Raw genomic sequence first — 21,059 nt, 5'->3', positions numbered from 1 at the left:
CAGATCCATTTCTGCAGTTTTCTTGCCAGAAAGATGGATGTGGCTTGCCGCTGATTTTAATTTTTTTTCGACTGCTCAGTTTCGTCTATAGACCTAGGAAATATCTGCTTATCTCCTACGCAAGAACTAAGGTACTACTGTATATCCGGGCTGCAAAAATCCGTATGAAACCGACTTTTATGTTTTCCCCTTTCTTCCATCACGTGGCCGTCCGGATTTTTTGGCAGCCCAGATATGTTAGCGAAAGTGGAAGGGCGTGATGCAGCGGTCTTAGGAGTGGTGTGAGCGAAGGGTTTCTTCCCAAGAAAAGAGTGCAGTTGAAATGTATTTACATAAAAAACACAAAGTGGAAAACAAGCAGAAGTCATGGTTTATAACGCTTTTATTGCCCAACCAAAGCACAGTTAACACCCCCTTCCTTTTTTTCCTCAGCCAGTTCCAATCAGCGGGGACTCTCCTGCAAAAAGTCCAGAATTTGCCCCACCCCTTCTTGGCAGACGCCAGCTAGGTGGAGTTCCTCTAGGGGGAACAGCTCCCAGCCGCGGTTCTGAGCGCGGAACCGTGGGAGGCTTCGTTCGTCCGTCCGTCCCGTTCCCCCCTCGCCTCCCCCTGCTGCCGCCCTCGTCTTGCTCTTCTAGCTGTCTCGAAATACGGGCGCGCCCCGAGCGAGACGTGACGCGCAGAAAATGAGGGTCGTCGGGCCCTGGCTCGTCCTCCCCCTCTTAGGCTGGACCCTCTGCAGCGGTTTTAGCGCGTGGGAACCGCAGACGGAAGGTAAGCGGGCGGCCGAGAGTTACGAGGAGGTGAACGCGGGCAGGGCTGACGCCTCGCGCTCAGTTTTTGCAAGGCGGCGGGGCGGGGAGAACGACCCCTGCCAGAAGAGGCCTCGGTTTGATCTGGTTTTCCAGTCCGTGCACGGATTCTTGCGTCTTCCTGTCTACTTTCTCTGCCTACTGTCGCCTCTCCGCTCTTTGTGCGAAAATAGAGGGTATGAAGCGTATGTGGGGCAGAGAGGGTGGATTCGCCTCTCTACTTTAGATTCTGTATCTAATCAATTCATTAAAAATAACATCAACAAAAAAAGCCTGCACCCACCGTTACCAACCTCCTTGTTTTTCGACGTCTCTTTTCCCCATTCTCAGGAGAACTAAGAGACTCATCTCTTCCGGTTTTCCCAGGCAGTTTGCTTATTTAACTCCTGCTTGCTTTTTTCACTTCTTTCTACAGTAAGGGCAAGCATTTGGGGGTGGTTTTCTCCCAGTTGCCCTTTTGATCTTTTTTTAACCCTTAAAACATGATCAAATCCATTAATTTCCATTTTATTTTCGACTCCCAATTTTTATTATTTATTTACAAATGATTTTATGCCATTTCAATCAAAAAGCCAAAACTAAGATGCTTACAAAAGCAGAGTGCAATTGACTATACATGTAATATTAATAAATCAACATTATAAAAATCATAACATTGTCATTAGTAATGTCCGCATACATCCTCCAGACCTCAAACACCAGCTTAAATAACCAGGTTTTCTCTAACACACACAGTGGCTGTTAACACATATAGGAGGCACTGGAGAAACCATACTGGGGCATGATTTTATTCATGTCAGATTGATTTGTCTGAACATACCCTGGTGTTAGGTGCACAGCACCCTTGTCTTGTCATTTCTCAGATCTGTACTAGAGTGAAGATGAATCAGAGTTCACCAGAACCTCATTTACATGTTTGTCATAATTTATTTTGATTGATCTTTAAATAGCCCAGTGACTTTTGTTGTGGTTAATATGTACTTGGATGGAAGACCGCAGAATATCCCAGGGCTGTAGATTACACTGGGAAGTTTTAAAAAAAAAATTAGAAGAAGCTAGTAACAAATCACTTCCATACTGTTGTCAAGAAAACAACATGGACACGTCCAGAAGTCACCATGAGTTGTACTCAGCTGAAGGACATCTTTTTACTAGGTTCAGCTCTGAGCATGAATAAGAGCTGATTGATTGGGGTAGACAAAGTGATGCAAATGTATTCACACTCTTGGCATCTGCCTACATTTCTGCCCTGCCTGGTACTGCTACTTTTTCAAGGTGCTTTTATTTAATTCTGTTAAGTAAAGGTGAATTTGGCCCGATATAACAGTAGCCCTATATAAAATCGTTGTTAAAGAATAAAAACGATGCTTGTCTATATCCCAGTACTTTGTTGTGGAAAATACTTTCAGTAATATGACATCATGTCTTTTGTTGTTTGGCAGTGGCAACTCTGGTGGGTAGGCAAATTCTGTTCATTGGCAGCCATTTTGTTAGAGCACTTGTGAGAAGACCTTCACACTCAAACACTAAAACACAGATACTTATCTGTGGAATAGAGCCAGTTTTCCAACCAAGTGCCCTGATGGCTGGGGTCTGTGGGAAGTGAAGTTCAGTTCAAATGAAAGCCGAGGAAGGCTGCAGGAAAAGCCCCTTTGGGGTAGGTTTTAGATTTTTATTTTCACCAAATAAGGTGCACAGGAAAGAAGACAAAACAAAACTAATCACTGGATTGGAGGTAAAGTTGTTGAAAACTTTTAATTGTTTATTCTTTTTAAAAACATTTTTACAATACTCCTTTTATAAGATATTCCTGAATGAGGCATTTGCCATTTTCTCCATCCTTGTACTACAACATCGTTAGGGTTTTTTTTTCCTTTTCAAATAAGGAAGTACACAAGAGTTAAAGTTTCACTATGCAGGGTGGTTCTTCATTGTTTGCCAGTTAGCAGCAGCTTCTTGTTATAAATAAGGTGTTTCTGAAGTTGTGTAAGTTTTCAGTAATTCCTGCTTTCTTTTTAATGAGCTTGCCATGTTGAGTTAAGCCACAGGAATGAGAGTTGTGCTTAAGTGGTTGACTTGTTCTAAAGTGTTACTTACAAAAATCCCAGCAGAAGTGGTATTGTTCGATACAAATACAGAAAACTCGGGATGGCCTCCCTAGTCCGTTGTGTATTTGATGGCACTCGGTAAAATGGAGGCAAGATGACTTTGTGTTAATGCTGAGGTGCATCTTGTCCCCAGACAACCATGTGCATTTCAGTACGATAGTTGTTTTCATGGAAGAAATGGCTTAGGAGAAATTCCATTTACAGATATCCAGATAACTGGATTGTATTGCTGTGTCTGCTATATTTTATACAGGCATCCTCTGGAACAGTTTGTCATCTCTAGATGACATAATTGATTCCCCCAGCTAGAGCAAATTGGAGGAAGAATTTAAAAGGGGAGGGCTAGCAGTTAGTGACTGTGGTAGTCAGTAGGTGACCTTCTAGTCAGCTAACTAGCACAGGTCAGCAGGGCTCTGGATATGATGGTGGTCACCCAGGGATGTTAACAGTGCCTGGTCTGATTGCTCAGAGCACTTCAGACATGTTCATACAGCAGCGTGCAGCCCTCCTCTCTTTGCTTCCCCTGCTTCAAAGCAAGATAGTTGGGTGTTTGCCAGTATCGTCCAACATCTCAGCAGCACAGCTGCCAAATGAAACCCCAACTTTCCCCCAGTTTGAAGCTTTGAAGAAGGTGAAGATAGCTGTAGAAATGCTAGAGTAATAACTGCTGATCCCAGCAATTTCAAAGAATGCAGTCCTCATCATTGTGAGCATAATTACTGAAACCTGCCTACAGAATAATCACCATTTTTAAAATGGAAGGTTGGTGTTTTTCCCCCAAGTGACATTTTATTTTGACTTTATCAGAGGGTCTCTATATCTAGGAGGCCTAAGTTCAGTGTGCAGTTGGCCCAGGCAGTAAGAGTGGAATACATCTTGTTCATTGCAGATTTTGCAGGCTAGGATATAAAATGAGTTTGTCCATGAAAATTAGTTAATATTGTCTGGTCCAGGGTATACAAAATGAGTTTAAGGTCTTTCTTGCCATAGTATTTTCCACTTGTTTTTACTACTTAATACTCTGGTAAGATTTCTGCACAGGCTGCCTGTCAGTAGAAGCAGACTTGGAGGCACTCAGTTATTGAGTTGGAATTCTAATGAAACACTTTCTATAACTATATTAGAAGCCTCAGTTTTATATTTTCAGTAGCCATTATAATATCAGGTATTAATTAACAAGGCATATAGGCCCTTCTGCTGAAAACCAGTGTAATCACTCTTATTCTGCCCTGCTTCCAGGTACAGGGATCATGACCAGTAATTCAGACATGTAGATGCTATTTTGAAAAATGGGGGGAGGGCCAAATAGAAGGTTGCAACATCAAAATGAATTAAATTCCAAAATGATTATTTTAATCAAGAACATCCTTGCTTAAACATAGAGTTTTGGAATTTTTAGCTGTATTTCTACAAATAAATGGCTTGTTAAAGAGTCTCTTTTTTTAGTGTCAGTTCTGGAAATCCCTTAAAAAGGGGGTCATTTAGACATCTTGACTTATTTAATCTTATGAAATACAATATTTTGTATGCAGAAACCTGGTCTTACTATGATTTTTTCTCTCTTTTTTCTTTTCTAATTTGTCTTAGGAATGAGGAACCTGTACTCTTTTCTTGAATGACAGGTCTCAGCAACTTTGGTTAGCATTGCTAACAGTGAGGAATGCTAATGTAGTTCAGCAGTAGCTGGAGATCTGCAGGTTCTCCTCTCCTGAAAACAGCAAGCAGAAAGAGGATCTCTTGTTTACAACCATATAAAATAAACTATTTGATAAAACACCCCCAAACACTGTTCCAGAGAGTCAGAATCTTTTGGATCTATTGTATCTTATGCGTGCTTAAGATAAAGGATAGCATTTTCAAGATATGTTTCAGTGGAAGAGGCTCAATTTGGACATTTTTCCCCTAGCTCTCATTTATGAAGAAGTTTGCTAACTGAAAACAGTGTGTGTTGAACAAAGAAGTGTGCAGAGTGACGACTTTATTGCATAACATGAGTAAAAACATAATTTGTGGATTCCAGTGCAAGAGGAAGTCTCTCTGATATCAGAAATTTGGAGGTTTCCTTTCCCAGTTCTCATGGGCAGGGTGACCACCTGAGATGGCTGTGTCCCATTCATGCTGCAGAGTTCTATTAATTAGAGGACTGACTTTGGAATTCAGATGCACAATCACATATCTTCCAGTTAGATGGGAAGCTGCAGTAACAAGCAGAGTTTATTTTTATAGTACTCCTGCAAATACAATTCACCTTTTGTTACATTTTTAAAATGTATTTATAACAGCATTTCTGTATCACCCCACTTTGAAACAACCCAGGTAAACAGATACCAAGCCACATAGAGCGTTAAAGTTGAAAACGAGCTTCTTGCATTGCCTATGGAAACTTATAAGTTCCCAGTGCAGCAACTTCAGCATAGGTGTAATGAGACTGAACCTACCCCTCTCATTAATTGTCAAACCATGAATTTTGAACCAACTGCAGCTTCCAAGTCATCTTCAAAGGCAATTCCATTTAGAGCACATTGAAGTAGTCTAGCTTTGAGGCAAAAAGAGTGTGAGTCACTGTTTCAGGGGCATCCCAGTCCCTCAAAATGTGTTCCTTCAAAGGGAGTGCAACCATCATCCAGAGTCAGTTTGGAGATCGGGATCTTGCCTGTTCGATTGGTGCGTGTTTGGGCCCATACAAACCTTCAGCCTCCAGATACTGGGTCAGGACCACTATAGTATCCTTGGCATAGTCTGGCCTGAAATGGTGATGTTTAGTTGAGTATTATTAGCATGCTGATAATGCCTCACCCAAAGTAATAAATAACCTCTTGCAGTGGTTTCATACAGATCTTGACTAGCATGGAGGAGAGAGCCTTATCACTGGAAGAGCCATAGGCTTGACATATCTTCCCCACACACACTGACTGATACTGTATGCTAAGGAAGGAGCAGAATTATTGTAAAATAGTACTCCCAAACCTCGCAGCCGTGGTCAGCAATATCAAACACTGCTGAGAGATCCAGGAGGAGCACATTTCCCCCACATCCAGGTTCCAACAGAGGTCATGGTGCCTAGTGCTGTTTCTGTCCTACGTCTGGGCCTAAATCTGACTGAAAGGGGTTTAGATCATCTGTTTCTTCTAGGATTCAAAATCTTCCCCAGTAAGAGAAGGTGGATACTGATAGCATCCTTTCGGCTGAAATCCGTATCATCAAAATATATATTTTTTTCATTTTTAGTTCCTCCTCCAAAAAATATTGTTGTAAAATCATATAACTACAACATCTCTGTATGCTGGGATTATGAAAACTCATCCTCAAAGCCTCTATTTACCGTGCGGATCACGTGCTACAGGTAAAACTATTTTGATTTAGAACTCTGTGTCTAATTTTATAATGCTTTTCTCAATTTTGTCATTGATTGTTTTTTGTTGCCTAGTAGATCAACAGGATCAACAGACACAAATTTTCTTTTTACTTTTTAAAAATAGTTTGACTATAAACTTTGATTTTTTCCCCCTCCTTTTTGGTAGCACTGGTATTTACGAGGAAGTTGATACTTGCATAAACATAACACAACACTATTGTGACCTCACCAACAAGACTGATCAGTGTGAAACCTTCTGGGTGGGAGTGAAAGCTCTTTCTGGACAACACGAATCTAAATATAATGAACAAAAATTTGATGTTCTCAGGGATGGTAAGTGGTCATTCATATGTAAAGTTTAGATCAAGAGTATTTGCTACTTTTTAGAAGTTAAATATTAGAGTGTTTTTGCTGTCTCTATAGTTTATGATATAGTGTGGCAACTGGTTTTTAACATCAGCTTTGAAGGTTATTTTAACATGTTATTATAAATTATTATATAGCCTTTGTCAACCTGGTACCTTCCAGCTATGTTGGTGGGACAGCCAATCCCATTCCTGGGTGGCATGGCTGACAGCAGAATATCTGGAGGCATAAGCATCCATTTCCAATCAAGATGATGCCAGAATGATGAAGCATGGGTCTTGACACCACCATACAACCTCTGTCCTTATGTGAGAGGTAGCGTTTGCATCATAATGCACATCATGTGTTCCCTCATGATACCTATGTCCTGGGGGCTCTAGATGGGAAGAGTTCCTAGCCCTAACTGGCAGGAGCATTTGCAGCCAAAAGCTTGCTAGCACTGATGTAATTTCAGTCCACCTCCCCCGTTCACATCAACATCATCATCATTATTATTAATATTAATATTATTTTGCCCTACATTGCCTGCTTGCAGCATTTGGAGGTGAATTAGGAGGGAAAACAATCACTTCCAAAGAGAAGCACCCAGAGCCATCCTCAGGCTGCCTCAGTTGCAGGTGGACTATGAAGTACAGGTGTTGGCATCCAGACATTGTTAGTGGCCCATCCTCAAACTAGGACAAGGAGTTTGTGCAGATTTGCCCTTGGTCTAAAGAGGCAGTTAGGAAGTGGTTCTTTTCAGGCCAAAACAAATATATCTGCATATTTCCTACAGCTTCTGTAGTTGTAGGGACAGAGTCAGTTTCTTCTTTCAGTAAGAAACAGTACCTTCATTGCTCCTTTAAGTCTGGCTAGTTCTCTTCTCCTCCTGAGAAAGGGGTGCACATTAGCTCTTCCCTGCTTTGCTCCTGGAAGGTGGGATGGGCAGGATTTTCAGCATTTTTTTTTTTTTTTTTTGCACAGAACTTTTATTGATAAGTAGCTTCCAGGAAATTCATTTTTAAGATGGAAGCAAATTTCAAAATTTTGGCAAGCTAGGAATTTCAGTGTCAGTAAAATCATTTTAGTGGGGATATACAGGAGGAATATTGAAGGTCGATAATAATATTACATTACAGATCTAACCATTGATTCAATCTTGTTTGTGAGCCTGCTATGATTGGACTTTATTAGAGCTGGGAGTTACTGGTGAAATTGTATTCTGATACTTTTATTTTCCTCCAAGATGGGGTACAGGCAGCAGCATCACAGGACTAACTGGAATGGATCCAGAGGCATGTCATCCCAAAAGTATTCTTACATTGTCCGGGTTTCATAAGACAGATGGGATTTTGATTTTTGACATACTCATCAGTTTGTAAAAGTGGACTGTTGATTGCATTGTCTGCAGATTGTTTCCAGAAACTGACTTATACCACTGCAGTCTATTTTTATATATATGAATATTTTATTAGAATGTTGTGTTGTCAACCTTTGATATTAATAGAAAATGTTGCAACTCTTTCAGGCCAAATAGGACCTCCAAAGTTCAATCTTTCCATTGATAATCATGATGTTATACTTAATATTGAATCACCTCTCAGTCTATATGAAGACCTAATTGACCAGTTCATCTACAAAGTGTTCCTTTGGCCAAATGGAAGCCCAGAAGAGGTATATTTTAAGTTGGTAATTTTTCTCCCTAATATATGTGACTTTGATGCCAAAGTCAAAAAAGTCAATCCTTGTGAGTTTAGCGGTGGCTACTTCTGCCATCTCTGACACTGGTGGTTGCAGGGTAGAGAATGGCAGGTGATGCAGTATGCTATCAATGACCTCCTCTTTGGCAAAATGCCACCTGCCAGTGTCAACTTGTCAGCCCTTCAAGGTAGACCAGAATAGGAAACCAAAATCATGCAGTTCAATATTATTTTTATTATAAAGATACAGTAACAGAATCTTGTAAGTCTGAATGTGCTCCCCCCCCTTTATCTTTATGAGAACTAGTGAGGTCTTGTCTGAGGCATTTTCTCCAGTTACAGTTCTGCCCCAGACTCAGGTTTCTTTTATCTGACCATTGTCTTGGTAGAGGTTCTTCCTCCTGTCCCTCAAAGCCATTTTGTTGGCGTACTACACCATTGCCTCTTTTCCTCCAGCATCAGATAGGCTAGAGGAAACTTGTTACTTGTTTTCTTCACTTTAATTGCTCTAAAGTAGCTGAGTGAGCTTTAGTAGTTTTGCTCCGCTACTGAGCACATGGACTGTCTTCTATGCTCCGTGTAGGTAGTTGCCTCATATTTATAATTCTAGACATGATTTAAAACATTGGTAGTGTAACATCAGCTTTCCAGCAGTACACTTCAAATACTAGAAATTGGGAATAGTCTTTGGCATTAAGGTAAAAGCTATCAACCAGAAAGAGGCAGTCCAGTGTACATTCAAAACAATTAGTTGCTCACCACAGTAAGATATATCCTAAATTCAATATATTGGATCCAAACTTAGTTAAGCTTCAAGTAGAAATAATAATACTTTTAAAAAGAAGTACGCATGCCTTTGTTTTGTACAGCAGTAACAGTAACAGTGGTGTAATTTGTTTCTTTAAATATGTACATAAGTAATGCACCTAGGTGCTTCACATTCTACTCACAGACTTCCAATTTTTGAAATGTTTAAGAAAAGGAAAATAAGGAATGGAGCAATATATAAGGATAAGGGAATGGAAGAAGAGATGATTGCAAGAAGAGAATTTGCGTAAAAGTGTTAGTCTATGCAGAAACATGGCTTCTCACAGGAATACAATAGTAAGTGCAGAAGACAGGAGAGGAAAAATAGTAGAAAGCTTAATCTAAGTGCATGGAATAGTGTTAGAAGAGCAATGAGAACATGGAAAAGCAGAGAGGAGGAAGAGGATTTCCAGTACATAAGATAAGAATCTCCCAACCTGATGACCTTCAAAAATGTTGACATGACAGGAGTTGTAGTTTAGCATGTCTGTTGGAGGTGGCCAATATAAATTGTTAAAAACAAGGAGTAAAAGTTAAAATTGGCATGATAGCAAAAGGGAATCCAGTAAGAAAATGTAGAATTATGGTAAGTAACAAGTTAAAAGGCAAGATGGCTGGTAAATTGGAGAAATCCAAGAAAATTAGGCAAGGTTGAAAAAAAGTGCAGTATAGTAATTGAAGTGGGGAAACTAAGCATTAAAAAACATTATAGTTATAGGAAAAGAATCAGAAGGAAGTTGGGCAATATCGATGTAGGGTAATAGAGTGAGAAAACATGAACATTTATACCAAAATAAAAATGTGAGATAAAAAGGGAAAATGCAAGAAAATGATAGTCAGCCTCATATATTAGAAGCAACATAATATAACCGAAAAATCCTACTCCCTGGGATTCTGCACTGGCAGGGTAGAAATACTATGAAAACAACATTTGCTATCTTTCCTGGTCTGTTCAAAATGGAGAAAAGAGTTAATACATCCCCAATAAGACCCTTCTAACCCATCTCATTGTGGATACCTGATATCAGAATGATCAAGTCTCAGAAGTTAGTAGAAACGTGAATTCCAGGAACCATAGGATTGGAGCTTAGTCCATGCAGTGTAAATGAAAACAGCTCCATATTTGAATAACTTAGAGAAAATAAAATGCTTCAGCTATAAAAACTTGAGTGAAGTATCAGATCATTCTGTTGGGCATAGGACAGTATCTGCAGGAACCTTCCCTGTTAGGCAATCCAGAACTCACGGGTTTGGAAACAGAACATTCCAGAAAACTGGACCAGTCCAGGAGACCATGCCATCTCCATGGGTGGTTTGATAGTTTTCTGGAAGTAAATACTTTGAGCGAGAAATGGTTCAGAGTGTTCCAGCCCCAAAGCAAGTTTGTTTCATCTGGTATCCTTTTCTAGAATGCCTCTGAACTTCAGAGCATTTGCTTCCAGAAGACTGCAGAACCACCCCAGAACAGCTAAGTTCAGAGGCAATTCAGAATGGTTTGAAGGAAGAATGAAAATTTTGCAGATGTCGGCTGTATATTTATTTCTGTATAAACATTTCTTTATAATGTTTATGTTTTTAAAGGAAGTTCTAATTGTAATATACCTCACTTTTTTATAGCGACAAGAGTTTATCTGGGAGGACTGCTTTGATCAGACATGCAGTTTACCTCTTCCTATTTCTTCTTTGAATACCTCTTACTGTATTTCCGTTCAAGCCATTTTATCAGTGATATCAAAGGCTGGTGAAGAATCAGAAGAAAAGTGTATCTCTCCTTCTCCCAAGAACCACCTAGGTAAGATTTTAAATTTAAAATAAACAGGAGATTTTGCAAAATATTCTGTCCTATAGCCCATCCCAGTTCTATCAGCATCTCATGTTTACATGCCTGCAGGAAAGGATTTTCTGTCAGTTATATTGCAAAGTATTATTTATTGAAAAATCCAGTGGGGCAGAAGAGAGCAAAAAAGCAGAAGTTGGGTTCTTTTTTTTCTTTTCTTTGATGTGCTTATAAATTCCACTTAGCAATATTGAGAGAAAAGAGCCATTATTCTGAGATGATTAATTTAATATATCTTACTTTAAAAGGCTGATATTTGCACTTCAGCTTGCAGAATGAGATGATAAAAGTAAAGTTCAGTATATATCTAGGTTGAACCTCTCTTTGTCTACTTGGAACTAAGCATTACTGAGTTCAGTGGAACTTCTTCCCAACCAAATTTACAAAAGATTGTCCTTTTAAAAGAATGTGCTAGAGAATCAAAATGTATAGTTAGGAACTGTGAGAAATAGGCAGAATTTTTAACTGGATTATGGCATATTCCTCTCCCCCATTTTTTTTAAGTGGGCTTCTATTCCATCAAAAAAGAAGGGAGAACTGCAGGTTTTAACTCTTGACAAACAATGTGAATAAATTCTACATCCTTCCAAATTGTTGGTTTCTACAGTTGGTGTTAAAGTGACATCTTATGAAAGAATTAATATATTATGTGATTTGTCATACTAACTGTTGAAGTCACAACTAATCAATACCATTTCAAGGGTGCTAGATGAGGGCAATTCTGTCCATTCATAAATCTATTAATTCTGATTTTAAAAAAAGATATGTCAGTGTAACTTTTCTAAGTCTGTTGGACCAAGAGCTTCAGAGAAGTTTAGGCTGGAAAAACTACACATGGAAAGTAAATTCTATCTTATAAAAGCTGCATTGCAGGAATGAGTGTCACAGTCTCTCTGAAAACAGTTCATCTTCATTTCTGTAATAATTAATTACAGAATAATTAATTTTAATTCTTTAATTTAAAATGAACATGTTATTTGTTAAACTATTTTTCCCACATTGTGATTTTCTATTAGAAAAGAATAATGTATAGAAAACTTAAAGAACTGTTGAAAGCAATGGAATGAATCACAGGAAGAAAATAAAAGTAAGCCCTAAATAACTTCACCAATTTCATTCAGTTGTGCCTGCCTTGTCATACTCGGCCATGATTAGTGTTATGCGGACAGGCAGGAAGATGCCTGAGAGAAAGGCTAGACTGAGGCAGTCCTCCTTCATTTGTGTTGCGAGAAGGATTTCACTGTGGTGGATTCCTTTATAGTTTAAAATAAACTCTGGTTGCTAAAAAAGGGGGGGGGGGAACCCTGGTAAATAGAGATGGATGATGAATATTGCAGTTCAGGAACAAGTGGAGAGCCACATTCTGTCCACGCATTATTTAAATCACATTTTGTAGTTTGCACATAAGGATGGGCCAGGAATCTGCTCAGGGAAAACAACTGTGACAGGTTCTTGCTTCTGGTTCATACATGCTTCACATCAACATATTTCTGCTTATTCACCATGGTTTAGCATTGCATCCAACCTAGCCCAGTATCTGTGTTAATAAATATGTATAATAACGCTGCATTTTGAATTGTACTTCATACGTGGCTAGTAGAAACTAAGGTTGGCTATCAGTTCCATGATAATTCGTGAATTCCTAAGACTAGATTCATACTATGCTCTGCCTGGCTGTGTCTTGAAAGGAAGGGTATATTAACGTTCTCCGTTGAGACAGTAAGGATTTATCAGCATAGCCGTAGGAATTATTACCAAAGTGTATCTGTTGCTGATGTTGCAATTATTTACAAAGTTTATAATGTTGCATTAAGCAAAGTAGAGATTCAGAAACAACTAATTCCTGCCAACAAATTAAAATCAGTAAAAAAGAGAAGAGAGAGTCCATTATATTGATTAAAAGAAATGTTGGAGTCCTGAGTGTATTTTACAGGACTTGGCAATTCTGTGCTGAGCTGTTTTTTTTTAAAGTAGCTTTTTTTTCTTTTTTTTTGCAAAATACTTATATTTTTATACATGTATATACAATTTAACATCCAGGCACTAATATGGGGCTTAAGGTTGAGTGAAACTTTTCTATTGATATTATTTCTGCTGTGGTATATATTAGTTTTGGTTTTCTAACTGCGTCTGTTGCCTTTGCTTTCCATGAAGCTTTTTTTTTCCTAATCCCTGTCCTGGGAATTACTTATATCTGTGTACTTGTAGCTGCTGTCCAAAGTTGCAGCTCTCTTCGTTATAACAAAATATTACCATGGAGGCATTTGAAGATGTTGGTATTCTCTAATCCTAATCTGAGGCGGGGTAGAAGCTAAGATACCATTGCTATGATGCAAAGCTAGCTTCCTCAGTATAAAATGATTTTATAATTAGACCCATTTAAATGCACTGGGTTATGCGAAAATGGACAGTGGCTGCATACATTTGTGTGTATAGGGAGTTGCATGAGTTAATTATGCTTTATTAAATAAGGGCCAGTTAGTTGCTGGCTATCTATATCTATCTTCTGCCTTTTTGAGGTGTATAGAAAATGTATATCATGTGGTGGTAGTTGTATTCAGTATTAATTTTAATATAATGGCAGGCGTCTTTTTTAATTTTCTAGGCTTGACATTGTTGATAAGTTTCGGAACTGTTGTCTTGCTTCTTCTGGCAGTCATTCTTACCATGGTCTTCATAAAACTTCGGGAGAAAAAAATTACGCTTCCCAAATCTCTGGTAAGGTACCGCAATATCTTTCATTCCCTTTGGGATACTAGCTGTATCTTTATTGTAAGGTTACTTTAACAGAATCTTGCAAGTCTGAAAGGACCCCATCCATCCCTCACTTTTACTCTCCTGAAAACTAGGGAAGGTCCCTTCTGAGATGCTTTCACCACCCATCCTCCTTCAGATTCAAATTTCATTTTTCAGACCATTTGTCTAAGCTGTGGCTCTTCCTCCTGTCTCCCAAGCCCATTCTCACATACTATTGCAGTGGGTTTGTGAGTTTGACATTTCTGTCATTAGAAGTGCCTGCTAGTAAGCCTTACACTGCTGCAGTGAGGCTCCTTCTTGCAGAGAAGAGCATCAAGGGCACTTCACTACCCCCAGAGTTCACAGAAGGCTAGTACCTGTCTGTTAGGTTCAGCCCAAGAATCACAGGAGGCAGTCCAGAAATCAGCTCAGCTTCCTTATTAGCTTGCACCTAAGAGAAAGAATCTCGCCAGACTAACTCTAATCCCCCAACGACAGCAACTATAACCATCGCGCCCTTAGGGAGGGGCCAGTCTCCTCCTCTTGACTTTCACACACTCCGGCTGGGGACTGAGGAGGTGCTTCCCCTGGAATGTCTCTCCCCCCTCCTTGTAACCTTGAAGCTCCCTTCCAGAATCCTCCCCACTCATGCCTTCCATCACACTATCTCAGTACTTACTCAGCCAGCATATATATCAGATAACGTTTAAATATGAACTGATAGCCATTAGTAAAAAAAGGAACATAGTGGAGTCCTAAAAACACGTTCATTGTGGTGTTCCTTGTTTAGCCAAATTATTTGTCATTAAAGCGGACACTAATAACTCATATACCAGTATTTCTGGATGCTTAAGGACACCATAAATCTGGTCTTGCAGTAGCCGTTTGTACTAGTTTCAACACTGTAATTGGGGGAATGCCAATTAATTCTGGCAATCCAAGCTTTGCGGGGGTTGTTTTCCATTAGCTTCCTTACTGTTCTTAAGAGACTTCTCAGGAACTTGATACTAGGAAAGAGCATAATGATATGACAGTATGTTTTTGTATTCAGATATAAGACAAAATTGAACAAAAGGCAAGGGATATTTATTAGGCAATACTAATTTCAGAATTCTAAGATCTTGTGGCAACCAAATCCAGCAACTAGTATGATCTGTATATGGAAGCAGAATCTCTCTTAAGTATTATTCATGCTGAAAACCCCCAAGCAACGCAACCAGTGTTGCCAATAATAGCACAGCATGAGTAATATATGTATTCCCATCAATCTTGGAGTGTGAATTTCAATGCAGATCTCTTATTTATTGTCTTACTGGGTTCATTTAACAGTTGCACTTGGTTACTTTGAAGCATTAGTAGTAGTAGTAGTAGTAGTAATGGTAATAGTATTAGTATTATGGTTGGCCGCACAGTTAGCCAGAAGTTTAAACTGGATTTGGCATTTTTATCCACCTATTGAGTTATTGTTGTTATTGCTACTTTGTTTTCATGCAGGAAGTAGCAATATAAAGTTTATATTAATTGGATAAATGTAACATCATTATTGTCCAGAATGTTAATTGCTGGTCTTTCCAGCATCTTTTTTCTTAAGTCAGTCTTATTTCACTTTCCATTAAAACCGGAAACCAAGTGACTTGAGAATCATGGACTACAGATGTTTTGGTCACTTTCATTGCCCAACAATTTATGAATTTTAGAATCCAGAAATGATAATGTGTTGTCAAATAAAATATTTAACTTTAGAATGCACATTGTATTATAAAGATATTTCTTACTTCAAAATTCACTATTCAATAAATGAGGGAAAATTTCACCATGTTTCAGTGATATGGACTTTTGATTTATTATATGCCATCAAGTTGTTGATTCTTAACAATCATATAGATATGTTTTCTCCATGATGATCTGTTCCTAACCTGGTCTTTCAGGACTACTGATTCATGAATTGATTATATATCACATTTATACCCCGACACAATCATACACAGACTCTCAGTGTGTTAATTAATATGCTAATTATGCCAAAATAATAGACACCACTTAAAGTATATAGTCATATGTGTTAACTTTGCTCTGTGTTCCTCTTTGCTCTGTATTCATTCCGTAGCCTTTCAATGAAAGGTCTACAATGCATGGACAGTGCTACAGGAGTTACAAGGGCAGAGGGAAACCATTCAGTATGGACTAGAAAAACCTTAGACAAGTTAAGACATCTCTGTCCAAATTTCACCTGTCAGATTTGGGACAGTGGTAGCCCTCTCCTATAATTCCTACTTCACCACCTTAGGCAGCTCGAAAATGGAACTGGTAACTGATTTTTTGTTGTTGCATTTTTTAAAGGTTACTGTGGTAAGAAACCAAGTCAGCAGTGCTGAATTTAAGTCAGAATGCAAATATGATATTATATCTTCAACATCTTACAAGCCAGTGGTAGAGTGTGAAGATGAAAAATCAGTAGAGAAATTAGATGTCACTGAGAAGGTAAAAACCACTGATCCCAGTGATTATGGCAAAGAAGCAGATGCTGATGATTCCCAAGGAATTCAAGGAGAAGGGAGCACCCAAGAGGACACGGGTGCAGAAATCCATGAAAATGAACAGATTCATGAAGACAGTATCATGGATTACTCAAAATCTCTCACTGGCCAAGACACACATAGCAGTCTTCAAAATCAGGATCCTTCCAAAGCAGATGTCCAACGAAGTACAGTCCTAGGATGCTCAATAAAAGCATCTGGGTATGACAAACCCCACTGGATTGGCTCAAGCTCTAGAGATGAATTCTGACTACCGTCCAAAAATTGGGGAAACAATTTTTCCTATAAAAGAGCATTATCAGAAACTTCATCAGAAGCATCCATGGCCATGCTTGTGAGCACTTTAATCCTCACAGTACAGTGAGACTTCATATAGTCTTATGGTATGAAACCTGAGATGTGCTAAACTGAAGATACAGTCCTATTGTCCTTTTTACTTGGTAAAAAGTCCTTTTTACTTGGTAAAAAATAAATCTCATTGTATTCTCTTCATTTTGAATAGATATTCATAAGGTTCTAATACAGTTATTTCATGATATACCAATATGGTGCCCTGACAGCCTTTTTATTAAGAACCTGGTATTTTCTAAAAAAAATTGGACTATAAATTCTATAGTTCTTTGCCAGCAGCCTTGATGATTGGGTGCTGGTAGGCTTGAACAGCTGGACAGCATTATTTTGCCCTTTGTTCTCAGAGCAGTTCCTTTTCTCCTGCCAAAGGTATGATAGGTATTAAAGATAGGACTAACTGACCAGAGGTTTCTCTCTATATTGGTCAGTAGAAGAGGCTGTGGGAGTATTACAACAAGTGTAGTCTTCTGTGCATAGTAGGGGAGATTTGTAGTGTTAGCTTTTTGCTGACAGGAGAAAATTCCAAAAAGCCCAACTTGTAAGGAAATACTGGAAAAGTATAATTTTCAGCCAGGGCATTTCCAGGGAGGACTTGGAAAGACCATAACAAGTAGATGGGGCTATATTGTATTCAAGCAATTTCACTTCAGGTAAAATAGCTTACTGGTTTCTGTATGTATTAGATATGTACCATATAATATGACTCATAAGTATGTGAACATACGTTACCTTTGCAGATATTTAAGCATGGTAAATACTTGAACCATTTGTTTAGTGCCTACATTTAAATATTTAGCCATATGATTATTAATCTTCATTCTGTCTTGGAAAGTTTTATACAAATTGTTTATAGCTGTGACAAATGAAATGGCCAGCCAGCATTAATTCCCAGAATCCTCAGGAAACATGAAAATCTGAGAGTTGCACTCCAGATAGAACTGAAAATTGCCAGATTGGTGAAGCTAGACCAGTTCATTCTGCTTTACAAACAAGGGTTTAAATTCCATTGTCCTTTGACTGTAACTAGTTTGGTAACACTAAAATTACTTTGAGGCAGTGAACTGTAGTGGTTAAGGTGTTGGACTAGGACCAGAGAGACCCAGGTTCAAGTCTACCCTCAGTCACGGAAGTTCACTAGGTGACTGGGCCAGTCATTCTCTGTCAATCCAGTGTTTCCCATAGGGTTGTTGGAGTGGGAGAATGGAGGACTGCTATCTACACCGCCTTGATCTTGTGAGGAAAGGTATGATATAAATCAGTAATACTTAGATCTTAGTAATCAAAGATGGAACCCCAATAGATGTCAATTGTTGAGATGTCTATCATTTTATTACAGGATAGCTTTCCTTGACAGTACGTATCTTGTAGCAACTATATCCAGGTAAAGACTATAAGGAAAATAATACAGGTAGTGCTTGCTTAATGACTGCCCTGTTTAGCAACTGTTCATAAGTTACAACAGTGCTAAAAAAGTAACTTTACAACTGGTCCTCACACTTTCAACCATCACAGCATTCCCATGGTCACATGATCGAGATTCAGGCACTTTGCAACCGGCAAGCGTTTTTAACACTGCAGTATCCACAGTCACGCAATTGCCATTTGCGTGCTTCACAGTCAACTTCCGACAAGCAGAGTCAATGGAGAAGCTGGCAGTGAAATTGCATGTTGTGGTCACACGATGTCTCACTTAAACACAAGTGATTCACTTAACAACCACAGTGGAAGTGAGGTTGTAAGTCCATCATGGTCACATGATGTCTTGTTTAACAACCGCATCATTTAGCGACAGTTGCTGGTTCCAGTTGTAGTCATTAAGCAAGGACTACCTGTAAAGTTATCTACACCTCTGCTTTTACCGTTTTTTGTTAGCAAAAAACAAACTGAAAATCATTCATTAGCAAACCAGTAGCATTTTATGGATTGACTTATAAGGTTATGTTCATAGATTCTCTCCTCTCAGTCTCCTACTCCCCTTGTGTATCTTCTTGACCTCATGACTGGTTGTCAGTGCCTCAATTCAGGTATGGAGTCACACTATGTATTGTGGATTTGTTGTGATCCAATACAATTTAACCTTCCTCTTTGGATTGTTTTAGCACGTGTTAGGTAGTAGAGACAACCTAGTTTCCTTTTCAGTTGGAAAGACTATGACTTGCAACAACTCAGTCAACAAATTATCCATAAAATGACAGCTATGCCAATTAGGAGCAAAACTTCTGAAATTGTATCCTTATAGCTAAAAGATATTGCAAGCAATAGCTTAGGGATAAAGTATCTCCAATTACATTGTCATTTAGTTGACTGGGAGTGTAGCTTTTTACAATTTGATACACAAAAGATATGCTTGCTTGGGGGAAAAGATTCAGATCGCATGACAGCAACACACCAGATGCTCCAGCCTCATAAATTAGGAAAGGATTATGCATAGCCAGCTGCACCATATAAATGCCCAGTTTTTTATACTGCGCCATGACTCTTTGTATTTATCATATGGTCTAGCATCTGGTCAGCCTAGTCCACCCTCTATATATCTGCTGTAGTCAGACATATATTTATTTTGGTGTTATTTATGGTCAGAGTTTCTTCCTATATTGGATTATTGTTTTGGTCTTGATTATGAGGAGAAAATGCACCATTCTGAATGGGCAAGAAAATGAAGAAACAAGCAAACCATAAATTGATACTAGGAGAAAATACTGAACTAGGTAAGCAAAGGCAGCTTACTCTGAAGAATTAGGGGCTTTATACCTAATGGCACAGGTTTGAAGCTTGTTATTTTTCTCTCTTTTTCCTTGGGTCACTAAACTTCCTAAATTTAAAAATTGTTGAACACATTCCTTATCTACAGGATTAAGACATTCTGTCTCCCTGTAAATACACTGTAGTCTGACTTGACAGAGTTCAAGATCTGTTTGCAAGTTATTAAAAAGAAAGTAAACTTGCTTTGATTTTCAGAATGGGCTGAAAAGTATTTATATTACTGTTTCCGTATGTAGTGAAGCATTCAACACAGGAATTATTGTCTCTTATTCTGAATTGGCTTTGGATGCCTTTAATAACATCACATAAATCAGGACCTTTGGTGAATATTCACAAGTTCCTTAATTAGCTGAAATTCATTAAGAAGCAGTTCCAGTGTCTAAATAAAATAGTAAGTTTGAAGAAACCTCTTAGGACCTTGAGTATCCCTAAGGCATTATTTCAGCACAAAAATGTTTCACAGAGGACATTTTATACAGCCCTGGTTTTGAACTGGTGCTTTTAGAACTCTGGATCCTCCAGATTTTCATTTTGGGTGAACTAGTTCCTTTCTCACATATGTTTACCCAACTGTGTTATGGCACTGGTTTGTAGCAAGGGTAATACAATCTTCAATTCTTGTCTGTCTGTATTCTTACACAGAATTTATTTTCCTATATTTTCAACGGTTTTATTAGCTGTGCAGTTTGGGACATGAAAAATAGAAGTCATTTCTTAATACAACACTTTACTATCCCAAATCCATATTTAAAACTTACTTTCAAAGACTGGAAAAGTTGAAAATGGTTCTGGTGTATTTCCTATCTTTTCCCATACTGTAATAATACAGATTTAAAAACACCAGTAAATATGATCATTCAAGAGTTATGAAAACAGAAGATTTTACAGGATTAAAAAATCACTGATCCTGAATATATTGTTTACAAATTCCAATTTGATTTCCAGCTAACTTATTTTTAATATAAATTAAGATGCAATCTACCAGATAAATACATTTATTGTGTTTGAAGATTGGAATGTGTCCACATTATTTAAAATCAAAGGAACCTCTTCTATATTACATAAAATGTTTATATCAAATACAGAAAACTCAGATCCTTATAGTCTGGGACTAGGGCTTCAGGTCCAAATTTCATTCTTTCTGGTATATATTTCCTTTTGAATAGAATGTTCAAAGTTGAATTTCTGTATATAACATGACAAATGCACATATGTAAGTATGTATATAACAAGTCTTTGCATTGCTTTTGTATATTTCACTTTCAGATTATTTTGTTATGTTTTCATGGTTTTTTGATCAGTGTCTAAATAAATTTTAAAATTCACTGCTTAGTATTGTAACATGCTTTCACATTTTATGCAGCACTTTATTTTTTAAATATATCATTGTGCGTTTAAATGTATCTGTGTTTAAAAACAGGCATTTAAGAACACTTGTGTACTTAATTTTGAATTGCTAAGAAAGCGGTTTCCTTCACAATGCAGTACAACAGTATCATGAGAGAGCTTATGGGACAATGAACCTTAGAATAAAGACAGAACTTTAAAGACAGAACTTTAGTAAGAGCCTGGAGTATGCAAGTTAAATACACAAATCACAGAAATATTGTCAGTAGATGGCACTCTTGTTTTGCGTTCAGCAAACAGAAGGTATCATTCCCAACAGTAGGTGATTCCAAGAGCTTGTGATTTTCATACACAAAATAAA

At 38.2% G+C, this 21,059-nt stretch overlaps 1 protein-coding gene across 1 annotated transcript; it reads left to right on the top strand.

The window, feature by feature from the left end:
- The first annotated feature begins 546 nt into the window (after positions 1–546).
- IFNGR1 (interferon gamma receptor 1) lies at positions 547–20,784 on the top strand. Its single transcript, XM_007441900.3, has 7 exons — positions 547–774; positions 6,149–6,263; positions 6,442–6,608; positions 8,149–8,294; positions 10,745–10,919; positions 13,570–13,682; positions 16,041–20,784. The coding sequence occupies exons 1-7, from the start codon at positions 687–689 to the stop codon at positions 16,485–16,487; spliced, it is 1,251 nt and encodes a 416-aa protein (XP_007441962.1). The 5' UTR covers positions 547–686; the 3' UTR covers positions 16,488–20,784.
- Positions 20,785–21,059: the final 275 nt, after the last annotated feature.

Source organism: Python bivittatus, unplaced genomic scaffold (assembly GCF_059951505.1).
Source record: "Python bivittatus isolate LINGU-HERP-01145 unplaced genomic scaffold, Pbiv_v1 ctg000020_np1212, whole genome shotgun sequence".
NCBI lineage: Eukaryota > Metazoa > Chordata > Lepidosauria > Squamata > Pythonidae > Python > Python bivittatus.
This window is presented reverse-complemented; position numbering and strand designations above follow the sequence as displayed.

Bases quoted from the DNA above. Each gene is read 5' to 3' on its own strand.
- IFNGR1 (XM_007441900.3), top strand. From the start codon at position 687: ATGAGGGTCGTCGGGCCCTGGCTCGTCCTCCCCCTCTTAGGCTGGACC. The intron at 6,264-6,441 runs GTAAAACTATTT...CCTTTTTGGTAG, and splicing joins GTGCGGATCACGTGCTACAG to CACTGGTATTTACGAGGAAG. The intron at 8,295-10,744 runs GTATATTTTAAG...ACTTTTTTATAG, and splicing joins CAAATGGAAGCCCAGAAGAG to CGACAAGAGTTTATCTGGGA.